Source organism: Neophocaena asiaeorientalis, unplaced genomic scaffold (genome assembly GCF_003031525.2).
Source record: "Neophocaena asiaeorientalis asiaeorientalis breed wild unplaced genomic scaffold, Neophocaena_asiaeorientalis_V1.1 scaffold79, whole genome shotgun sequence".
Taxonomy (NCBI): domain Eukaryota; kingdom Metazoa; phylum Chordata; class Mammalia; order Artiodactyla; family Phocoenidae; genus Neophocaena; species Neophocaena asiaeorientalis.
Genome location: NW_020175402.1, coordinates 3,646,618 through 3,658,314, shown reverse-complemented (window position 1 = coordinate 3,658,314; position 11,697 = coordinate 3,646,618). Strand labels below are relative to the sequence as shown.

Sequence of the window (11,697 nt, the reverse complement as noted above, 5' to 3'; positions counted from 1 at the left end):
CTCCATTGTGGGTTGGGCGTGCTAAGGCCGGTGTCCATCCTCAAATGCATTGCAGTGTTCATGCCCCAGGCAGAGTCCTGGGATGCTCTGTGAGCAAGTGACCAGAATGGGGGACAATTTTAGCCTCACCAGGGTTTTACTAGAGCTGGACCCAAGCCTCTTTTCTCTTCTCCCACCTGTCCTTAAGAGATTTAGAAACAGGTCAATTTAAATACAGTTTCAAATAAAAATAATTTCAACTGTGTAGCTCCGAGGACTTAGTTCTCTGTGGGTCCTGTGTCCTCCCCAGGGCTTAGCATTGCTCTTTGCTTTCATTCATTCATTCATTCAATATATCCCTTTTAAGAGCCCACTTGGTGCCCTCTCTCACATGTGGTAAGGTTTTAAAGAGAAATTTTGCCAATCCAAAGCCCCATCTGAGCTTTAGTTTCTCCATTTGTAAAATAGAGGTGTTGAGTTGATCTATTCTTTGCCATTCTTGCAAGATATAGTGAAGGTAAATGAAGTAAGGGGTAGAGAAGGATTCTCATGTTTGGGGATCAAGTGAATGAATGCCCTCTTTTCAACTGAGCACAGTGCCTGTAGTAGGAATGTAGCAACTCCTTGTTGAATGAATAAGTCAATGAATGATTGAATGAATCAGTTAATGTTGGAATAAATGCATTTTTTTCCTCCTCCCTGTCATTGCCCCTCTGCTCCTGTGTTAACTCCATAGACAGGCCAGCAGGGCCAGCCTTGAAGCCTGAGATAAGGCCTTTGGTGGGTGTCTCCCCCATCCCTCCCCCGAGTGGGTGTGGAGCCGAGGTGTAATGCCCGGTGCTGGTGGAACTGACGCACACAGACGGACACAGGATGGGCTCTAAGTACCAAAAGTCTGTGCGGGGCCCGCTGACCCTGTGGGCCTTTATGCTGGAGGTGACTCTCATTCTCATCTTCTTCTTTTTCACCTCCTATGAAACTTCTGTAAAGGAACAGAAGAAGCTCATGAGGACCTATCGAGGTGAGTGTCCAGAGGGGAGGTGGTCACAGAGGCAAATAGAAGGGGCAGGGGAAGAGGAGGTCTGTGGTCCTCCAAGGGCCTAGGGGCTCCTTTCCGCAAAGTCTCCGAGGAAAGGGTTTCCCTCATCCTCTTCCATTCATTGCACAAAGACCCAGCCAACAATACAGTCTCTTCTTTAGGACCGGTGTCGCCATCACCTCTTCCATGAAGCCTCCCTTGATTTGTCAGGGCAGAGGGAGGGGCCTCCTTTTCTGTGTTCCTAGAATTCCCTTTGCCAAATGGTCTTCACAATTCTCTGCTTCTCTGCTCCCCCACCCCCGCTTCTCTCTCCTTAAAAGCAATGAATTTCATGTTGTTGTTGGGTTTGGGGGATTTCGTTTCCTTTTTTTGTCTCTTTTTCTCATTTCTGTGCCACCCTCCTTTTGGAAGCTTTCCTCTCACTTAGGGGCTGGGAAGTCTGCTTTCTGCCTGCAAATCCAGAGCCATAAGCTCTGGCTGAAGGGGAATGTAGGATGGTTGTTATTTTATATGCAGCTAAAAATATTCATAGACTGTGATGAGAACAACTCTAAACAAGACAGACATCCACAGTGGTGTGGCTTCTGCTTTTTTTAAAAGTTGAGATGAGTTTTCAAGTATATCTGTGGGTCAATATGTTGTTTATGATAACGGAAGGGCCTCCTTGAGTGAAGTCCCTGGGACAAAGCTGAAACTTGAGCCTAGTTGAGTGCTTGCTTGTTTCTAATTGATATTAGCTAGCTAACTGGAAGCAAAGGGAAGGCATCCCTGGGCCCTCAGCAGTGGAAAGAAGGACAAGGAGATGACTTGGGAAAGGAAGTCCCTATACTGCTTAATGGGCTAGCCCAGAGAGGGCTCTCAGTGCTGGACAAGTGAGACCTGGGCACAATTTTAATTCATTTCAACTTACTTTAATTCTTTTTAATCCGGTACAATGTAATTCAATCCATTCACTCATTCATTCCCTCAACCCTGTATTACAAACCATGTGAGATCCAAACGCATGCTAATCAGGGATGATATTTATTGATTACTTACTAGGTACCAGGCACTATTCTAAATGCTTTACCATAACTCTACAAGACAGGTACTAGGTACTATTATGATCTCCTTTGTTCTTGTGAGGAAACTAGGCACTTAGACACGGAATGATTTGCCCGAGGTTGTTCAGCTAGCAATAGCACAGCAGATTTAAACTTAGCCTTATATTTTAAATAGGTAACCAACAAGGACCTACTGTACAGCACAGGGAACTCTGCTCACTATTCTATAATAACCTAAATGGGAAAAGAATTTTAAAAAGAATAGATCCATGTATATGTATAACTGAATCACTTTGCTGTGTACCTGAAACTAACACATTGTTAATCAACTATACTACAGTATAAAAGTTAAACAATTTTTAAAAATTAAATCAATAAATAAAACTAGGGGCTTCCCTGTGGTGGCGCAGTGGTTGGGAGTCCGCCTGCCGATGCAGGGGACACGGGTTCGTGCCCTGGTCTGGGAGGATCCCACATGCCGCGGAGCGGCTGGGCCCGTGAGCCATGGCCGCTGAGCCTCCGCGTCCGGAGCTTGTGCTCCGCAGTGGGAGAGGCCACAGCAGTGAGAGGCCCATGTACAGCCAAAAAAAAATAAAATAAAATAAATAAATAAATAAATAAAACTAAATTAAGGGGAAAAAATAAACTTAGGCAGCCTGGTTTGAGTTTCCATGCCCTTAACCATGATGCTTCACGACCCCATTTTACAGTAAGGTTGAGTCTCTTGTCATATAATCAGTAGGCGTAGGAGCCAACATTGAAACTTTGTCGTTTGGGTACAGGGTCCCTCTTCTTTACCCCTAGGCTGTGCTGCTAACATATAATAGATATAAGTGTCCTCAGGTGCTCACTTGGTATGGAAGCGCAGAGGAGGGCCCACAGTCCATGCAGGGAGATGGTTTTGTCAGGAAAGGCCTCTGGAGGGAAGTGACTGCCCAGCCAGGACTTGGAGGCTCGGTAGGAGTTACCATGTGAAAATGGAGGGTCCAGAGCTCAGCAGGAACCATTGCGTGCACACTCATTGCATACACAGGGAAGCAGGGTGTGGACCGCACCAATCTGGGGTTTAACAGTGCAGTGCCGTTGGAGCATACACAGGGGAGCAGGGTGTGGACCGCACCAATCTGGGGTTTAACAGTGCAGTGCTGTTGGAGCATACATAGGGAAGCAGGGTGTGGTGGACCCATCGCATTGAGTGAGAAATTTGCCCTTCATTCTTTTCATCTAATAGGAAGCAGGAGTGTGATCAGTTTGGGTTTGGGTTATGGAGAAAGCCATTCCAGGGCTGGCGTGGGGATGGGGAAGAGAGCGTGACTTGAGGTAGAAGGCCAGCGTGGAGGCTGTAGTGTAGTACGGACCCGGGGGCTTCAAATACTTCTGATCATGCACACCATTATTCAAGCACGCACCATATTTATACGTACCGCTACATGAATACATTTCGTACATTATTATACACGTACACAACTTAGAAAATTTGAAAGAAATCAAAAGTAAATATAAAACATTTTCAAATTACTGATCATAATGGTGTCAGTCACTCTTAAGGCAAGGTCCATTGTTACTGTTAATGATAGTGGGTGGGGACTTCCCTGGTGGCGCAGTGGTTAAGAATCCCCCTGCCAATGCAGGGGAACATGGGTTCGATCCCTGGTCCAGGAAGATCCCACATGCCGCGGAGCAACTAAGCCCGTGCTCCACAACTGAGCCCGTGTGCCACAACTACTGAAGCCTGCACGCCTAGAGCTGGTGCTCTGCAACAAGAGAAGCAACTGCAGTAAGAAACCCACGCACTGCAATGAAGAGTAGCCCCCGCTCGCCGCAACTAGTGAAAGCCTGCGTGCAGCAACAGAGACCCAATGCAGCCAAATAAATAAATAAATAAATAAATGATAGTGGATGGCAATCCATTCCTCGGGGTCTTCTTAACAATTTCAAATTATCTTGCTTGACTTCTTGTCAGATATGGTTAGATTGACATTTTTTTTTAAACTCTGAATGTGGCTGACGGAGAGTCTGCACGAGAAGTATCACTGCCCTTTTGTTTCTGTATGTTTGGCTGCCATTATTGATCTGCCTTCAATCTGTGTTTTTTGGCAGGAGTTGTTTGAGCCATTAGTCCATTTTGTGAAGGTTAGTTGAGTTAAAACTAGGAAGCAATCTGTCAATCCACTTAATCTAACCCAGTCCCTGTAAACGATAAGTTATTTAAACCAGCCAATTCTTTTTTTAAAACATCTTTATTGGAGTATAATTGCTTTACAATGGTGTGTTACTTTCTGCTTTAGAACAAAGTGAATCAGTTATACATATACATATATCCCCATATCTCCTCCCTCTTGTGTCTCCCTCCCACCCTCCCTATCACACCCTTCTAGGTGGCCACAAAGCACCGAGCTGATCTCCCTGTGCTATGTGGCTGCTTCCCACTAGCTATCTATTTTACATTTGGTAGTGTATATATGTCCATGCCACTCTCTCACTGCGTCCCAGCTTACCCTTCCCCCTCCCCGTGTCCTCAAGTCCATTCTCTACGTCTGTGTCTTTTTTCCTGTCCTGTCCCTAGGTTCTTCAGAACAAATTTTTTTTTTTAGATTCCATATATATGTGTTAGCATATGGTATTTGTTTTTCTCTTTCTGACTTACTTCACTCTGTATGACAGACTCTAGGTCCATCCACCTCACTACAAATAACTCAATTTCGTTTCTTTTCATGGCTGAGTAATATTCCATTGTATATATGTGCCACATCTTCTTTATCCAGTCATCTGTCGATGGATACTTAGGTTGCTTCCATGTCCTGGCTATTGTAAATAGAGCTACAATGAACATTGTGGTACATGACTCTTTTTGAATTATGGTTTTCTCAGGGTGTATGCCCAGTAGTGGGATTGCTGGGTCGTACGTAAACCAGCCAATTCTTAAAAAAGACATTTTTAAGACAATCTGGAAACTGGAATAAAACATGAATATTATATAATATACAGAAATTATTGTTAGTTTTGTTAGGTGTGATAATAGCATAGTGGGTGGTTTTTAACTTATTTAGAAACAGGTTTAACAATTTAACAAATAGTGAGCCCTATTTGTTAGAGAAGCATATTGAAAGGGAATGATGTCTAGGGTCTGCTTCACGCCAAAAAAAAAAAAAAAAAAAGAAGAAAGGAAACAAGGATAATAAAAACAAGATTGACCCCATGTGACAATCATCAAAGCTGGGAATGGGTACCTGAGGTTCATCATGCTACTCACTCTGTTTTTGTGTGTGCTTAAAATTTTCCATAATATAGAGGTAAATTAAAAAAAAAAAACAAATCCCTGTCGTTAGTTGCAACATGACGAATATAGAGAAACACATGTCACCCCCCTGCTCAGTGGCCCAATATTCCCTTAGAATACCTTCCGAAGCTAGGAGACTAAGCTGTCTGACATCCTGAGCAAGTGAGAGGAGGCTCCTGGGTTCATCTCAACATTAAATGCTTGCAGAGTTGCAAACTTCACCAAGTGCCTCTAGGGGTAGAAGAGCCTAGATTAGTGGTTCTCACAATGTGGTCCCCAGACCAGCCACCACAGCATCCCCTGGGAACTTGTTAGAAATACCCGGGCCCCCATCCATACTTACTGATCTGAAACTCTAGGGTGGGGCCCAGCAATCTGTGTTTTACCAAGCGCTCTAAGTGACTCTAATGCTCATGGAAGTTTGAGGACTACTGGAGCTAGACTGATTCACATCTTGCCTCTGCCTTTTCTTAGCTGTGAGACCTTGGGCAAATCACTCAACCTCTCTCTGCCTCTGTTTTAACCTCTGTCACATGATGACAGTGCTTATTTAGCTGTCAAAAGGATTAGAAGAATGAACACATACCAAGACTGATAAAGAGTATTATCTTTTATCATGAATAAACTTTAATTTCTTAATTTTGTTAGTAAAAATGAATAGAACTAGAGTGCTAATATCTCTTCTTCCAGCAGCCCCTATGGATTGTCTGGAGCATCTTCTGAGGGGTGTGATCCCTACTCTGATGACCACTGGCCTGGATGACCTGTGATGAGGCCAAACGGGCAGGGACAATAGAGGAGAAGTGAAGAGTCAGATTCAAGAGCTACTTAGGAGATAAAATCAGCTGTTCTTGGTAAAAACGAGGGAGGAGTCAAGGATGGCTTCATATGTGAGATTTGGCAGATGAAGGAGCCCATTCCTGAGATGAGAGACACAAGGGGAGGGTCAGATTGTGGGATAAAGGAACAATGATATGTTCATTCTGGGCTTGGGATTCAGGCGCCTGTGAGATGCTTGGGGGAAGCAAGTGCATCCATTATCTATTGCTGCATAACAAACCACCCCCAACCTTAGTGGCTCAAAACAGAAATCATCTAACTTGTTCCTGATTGTGATTCCATGGTTCAGCAATTTTGGCTGTATTTGGGGATGCAGTTCTTCTGTCAGTTTCACCTAGGGTCACTATGCATCTCTAGCCTGGAGGTGGCTGAATGGCCTCAGATAACCTCATTTGCATGTTCGTCAGTTAGTGCTGGCTGGCAGCTAGCCCATGTGGTTCCAGCAGACTAGCCCAGACTTTTCACATGGCAGCAAATGTGTTACCAATGAGCAGGTGCTTTTCAAGCCTCTGCTTGTATGGTGTTTGCTAATGTCCCATTAACCAAAGCCAATCACAAGGCTCAACTCAGGTGGGAGGGGTCTACACTGGAAACCATGATTCACTGGGGGCCATTACTCTGACAACCTATCACACAGAGCCTGCTTGCAAGCTGCCACATTGGGGGACCATCCTGGGCCCTGCACTGTGGCTACCACCCAATTGTCCCCATACGCCTTAGAAGCAGTAAGCAGAGCTACTGAAAGACAAGAGCGGCTTTGCCAGTGACATATAAATACCCCCAAATCCTGGTACCTTCTATATCTCAGCCTTGACTGCCCCTTTGATTGGGCAATCTCTTTTTCTTTTCCCAGGCTGCTGCAGAGGTGAGGGTGGGGTGAGAGGATGCGGGGAGGGGGAAGGCAGCATGGGGCTCTGTGGATGGTCCCTGACAGGGGCTGCAGTCAGGTCCTCCCAGTCAGTGGTGGGGAGCACGGTGTGGAGGCCAAGCCCAGGGCCTGAGGGACAGGAGTCTGGCCTGGCTTCAGAGCTGACGATGCTGACGTGTCTGCAGGCCAGAGGGAGGGGCTAGGGTGGGTGGGGACACAGAGTGAGACTCCCAGGGGCAGCCAGGCCGAAGGAAGGGGGAACAGTCTTGCCCTGAAGTGACAGCTAACAAGTGGCAGGTGTAGAATAACAGTTACTAACACTTACCGTGCACCCAGCGCTAAGCTAAGCAATTCGAAGGAGCCGGCGAGCTCAGTACTCACAGCAAACCTCTGAGCAGGTGGTCTTGTTTCAGACCATTTTACAGACTAGCAAGCGGGTACACAGAGGTAGAGCCAGACTCTGGACTCTGACAGCCTGACTCAGAGGCCCACACTCTTCGTTTGACACTGTGGAGAGCGGAGAATGTATGGAGAGGCAGGATGGTATAGTGGTTAAGCCCAGAGAGTCAGGATTCAGCTCTGCCACCAACATTTGCTAGCTGTGTGACCTGGGCTAATTACAGCACCTCTCTGTGCCTCCCTGTCCCCATCTGTAAAATGGGGATAATAAATAGTACCTCCTACGTGGGCTTGTTGAAGGTTAAGGCTGGCAGGCACTTGGAAGAGTGCCTGGTATGTGGCGGGCACCATGTATGTGCCTGCTGTTACAGTGATGGTAATTATTGTCCTGCAGGACTCCCAGGTTAGACTTTCATAAACTTCTGAAGGCCTGCCTTAGACAGTATGTAAAACTCCCCTCTGGGGTCCGGTTGTTGGGGCCCCTGCCGCTATCCTCTCTTTATCGCCCCTGGACACCTTAGCGTCGTTAGCTTGTCAGACCAGCAGCTGATGAGGGGCTCAGCGCAGGGTCTGAGAGGCAGAGGCTGACACCAGTGGGGATGCCCTGAGCTGGGACCCAGCGCTGAAGCTGGGGTCCAGGTCGTGAGACATGGGAGGAGCAGGGGTGGGCCAGAGCCCTGAGAGGCTGGGAGAGGAAATGGGAGGATGCATGGGGTGAAAGTAAAGGGACCCTGAAATCAAATGTGATTTACTGACCAGCTTGGGGTGAATGTGCTCTGTCAACAGCTCCCAGAAACTGCCACCCTAATTTCATCCCCCTGGCCGAAGCACAACCCCACCCTCAAGGACACTGCGGGGTCTTGGGAGGAGGGTCCTGAGTGCCTATACCAGGCAGCAGGCGTGGCAGCTGTGCCTGATACTGATAAAGCTCCCCAACCAAGAGGCGCTGACTTTCTATCTTTAGAGCCCCACGTCTGCCGTAATCCTGGTGCCCTTCCCCTCCCCACCCACTGCCCCCCTCCTCTGAACACACCAGAGCGGTGAGGTCCTTGCAGAGTATCAAGTCCGACTCCCATGTGTTACAGATAGGGAAACGGAGGCCCAAAGAGGGCAAGGGACTTGCCCAAGGTCCTTTAGTGCATTGCGGGCAAACAAGAGCAAGAGACAGCCTAGCCTGATGGGAGGGCACTGCACCAGGAGTCCAGAGCTTGGCTCTGCTACTGACATGCTGTGTGCCCTTAAGTAAGTCACAGGCTGTCTCTGGTCCCCTTCTGTAGAATGAGAGGAAAATGCAAGATCCCCCTACTCATGGAAACTTTGATAAATCTGGACCCTTTGCATATAGCATTGCTGCAAGATGGTGGATGTGTTTGTTTGTTTGTTAATTTGTTTTTTAACAGCAGTGTTTAAGAAAAGATTGAATTTGAATATCTAAAGTGGGGTTCGCAGTCTCCAGTTGGCCATAGCCCTCACCACTCCCTAACACACATTGTACCCTTTGTATACATAGTTTCCTGTTCGGCTCCTGAAGGAATTTGAGGGATCCCAAGAGGAGCCCCTATACAAAATGTGCCCTGCCCACCCCCATTCCACCCCCATTCCTAAGGGGATGCAAGCAGGAGATGGAAACATTGCCTCCCCCTCCCTTAGGTCAGAGAAAAAAGGTGAAAGAAGTTGAATCCTCCTGCTTGCCCACTTCTCACCCACTCTAAGTCCCCAGATCCTGTGGAGATGCCCGGGTCTCCTATAACCCAGTGTTTGTCAGACTGACCTGGGATCGTCAACACCCACCCAAGTCCTATGTGCAAGATTCTAGGTATGTGTATTTTTCAATGAAAGTGAATTTAAATGTAAATTGAAGAGGCTTTGGAGAGATCTGGAAATGAGAGCTTCCTTGTTATCAGAGCCAAGGGTGGAGACCAGGTGAGTTCTTATTGCTGTGATGGTGATGATGGTGCTGGTGGTGAATAACCACCATTTACTGAGCTTTCTGCATGTGCCAGGCATGGTGCCAAGCTCTTGAACAAAACATTACTTCCTCTGGCTCTCCCAGCACCCTCCGAGGGGGGGATAATTGCCCATATTTAGCTGATGAGGAAAGTAAGCAACCCACAAGGCCGTGCAGCTAAGAGGTTGAAACATAAAAGCTGCCATTTTTGTAGGTCAAAATGGTCAAATGTTGGCAATTTAATATGGTTTAACCTAATAGGGAACGATAGGGGTGGAGTCAAACAGAACTGTCTGACCTCAAAGCCCATGCTTTTTCCTTTAAAAAAAAATTACTTACTGTCCACGTGCTGGTTGTAGAAATTTTTAACACTGAAAATTTTTTAAAATATAAAACTCTCCTAAACCCAGAGATAATCTCCATGGGGCAAAAAATTCCTTCAAGATCTCTCTCCAGGCATTTGTACACGTATGAACATAGTTGGTGTTTGTTGATGAAATAGTCTTTACTATTCTGAGCAATTATGTGCCTCATACTGTTTGATTCTGGCCACCTGATGAGAGAGGTATGATTATTTTTCCCATTTAATAGATGAGAAAAGCAGGAGGGCAGATAGTGTGGTAGCTCAAGGCACAGTCTCCAGAGCAGACCGTCTAGGTTGAAATCCCAACTCTACCAGCTGGAGCAAGTTACTTAACCCCTCTGTGCCTCGGTTTTCTTGTCTGTAAAATGGTGATTGTAACAGTACCCGGGACCTCCCTGGTGGCGCAGCGGTTAAGACTCCGCACTCCCAATGCAGGGAGCCCAGGTTCGTTCCCTGGTCAGGGAACTAGATCCCACATGCCTGCTGCAACTATAAATTTGCATACCACAGCTAAGGAGCCCACCGGCCACAACTAAGACCCGGGGCAAACAAATAAATAAATACTATTAAAAAAAAAAAACCAGCACCCACCTTGAAGGATGCTTGTGAGAACTAAATGAGATAGTTTACATGAAGTGGTTAAAACAGTGTTGGCATTTGATAAACACTTAATAAATGTCGGCTGTTATTAAAACTCAGAGACATTAAATAACTAGATTAAGCCACACAGCTGGAAAGTGCCGGAGCCCTGATATGACCCCAAGCTTATCTGGTTCCAGAGCCCAAACTGTTATCCATTTTGCAAACCTGGAATTAATTCAAAGTATCCGCCCGTTTCCTTTTGCTGGTCCCCTCCGGAACATTAGCTAAGTCCCTTGCGCTCATCTGTCACAGCAGCCCCTTGTGCAGGGTCCGAGGCTGGAAAAGGGGAGGGTCACCCATGTGGCTCTGGTGCTTTCTGCTGGCCCACCAGGTCCCTTTCAGCAGGGGTCAAAGGGAGAGAGCCGTTTTCTGCGAAGATAATTTTGGTTCTTGCCTATGAACCTCTAGACCCGCTTCTGCCCCCTCTTCTGCATGACCTGCGCTAAGTCACCAGCTTCTGTGGCCTTATTTTCTCTCACACATGATCAGGAGGTTGAACCGGATCCTCAAAAGCAGGAGTCAGTACATTTACTGATTGTAAGCTATGTGCAAGGACTTGTCCTGATGCTCTACATGTGTTCATATCATTGTGTTTAATAGTAACAATAATTGCTGCATTTACTGAGCACTCAGTATGGGCCAGGCCCTGCATTAGCTCAGTTAAACCTTCCCTCAAACCTGCATGGTATGTCTGTGTTATCCCCATTATTCAGATGAGAAAACTGAGGCTCAAAGAGGGGAAATAACTTGACTAAGCACTCTTCAATGATCTTCAATGTCCCTTCCAGCTGCCGTTCTGTAAAACTCCAATTTCACACAACCCTCCACCTTTTCTGCTTCTCCTCCTCCTTCTCGACATCTCTTCCCTGAGCAGAATTCCAGGATGTTATCATCATGGCAGTCCTTGGCTTGGGTTTCCTCAACACATCTTTGCGGAGACACTGCTGGAGCAGCGTGGCCTTCAGTCTCTTCGTGCTGGCCCTCGGGGTGCAGCTGACAGTCCTGCTGGATGGCTTCCTGAACCAACTCTCCCTTAGGAAGATGGTCCTCAATCTTTCCAGGTAACTGGACGGCCACTGGATCACTTTTGGGTCCTTAGGAGTCTGGGGCCCAAGAGGGCAGATTCTAGAAGAGCTGGCTTGTCCCCTTCTCTTTCTAGCACCAGCACCATGCAATATTCAGGACTTATTTATACTCACAAATTACTCACTGTTTGTCTAAAATTCAAATTTAACTGGCATCCTCTATTTTATCTGACAACCCTCCTCTGTGACATCACAAGGGGCCCAGATCTA

General features: G+C 46.7%; 1 protein-coding gene across 4 annotated transcripts in view; it reads left to right on the top strand.

Annotated features, from left to right (window-relative positions):
* Positions 1 to 828: 828 nt before the first annotated feature.
* Positions 829 to 11,697, top strand: part of RHCE (Rh blood group CcEe antigens) — a 34,285-nt gene continuing 23,416 nt past the window's right edge. For all 4 annotated transcript variants that reach the window (XM_024766875.1, XM_024766874.1, XM_024766876.1 and 1 more), the window contains exons 1-2: positions 829 to 1,000; positions 11,277 to 11,463. In XM_024766875.1, coding sequence (XP_024622643.1) covers positions 853 to 1,000; positions 11,277 to 11,463 — 335 coding nt within the window. In that variant the 5' untranslated portion in view covers positions 829 to 852. The remainder of the gene's footprint in view (positions 1,001 to 11,276; positions 11,464 to 11,697) is intronic.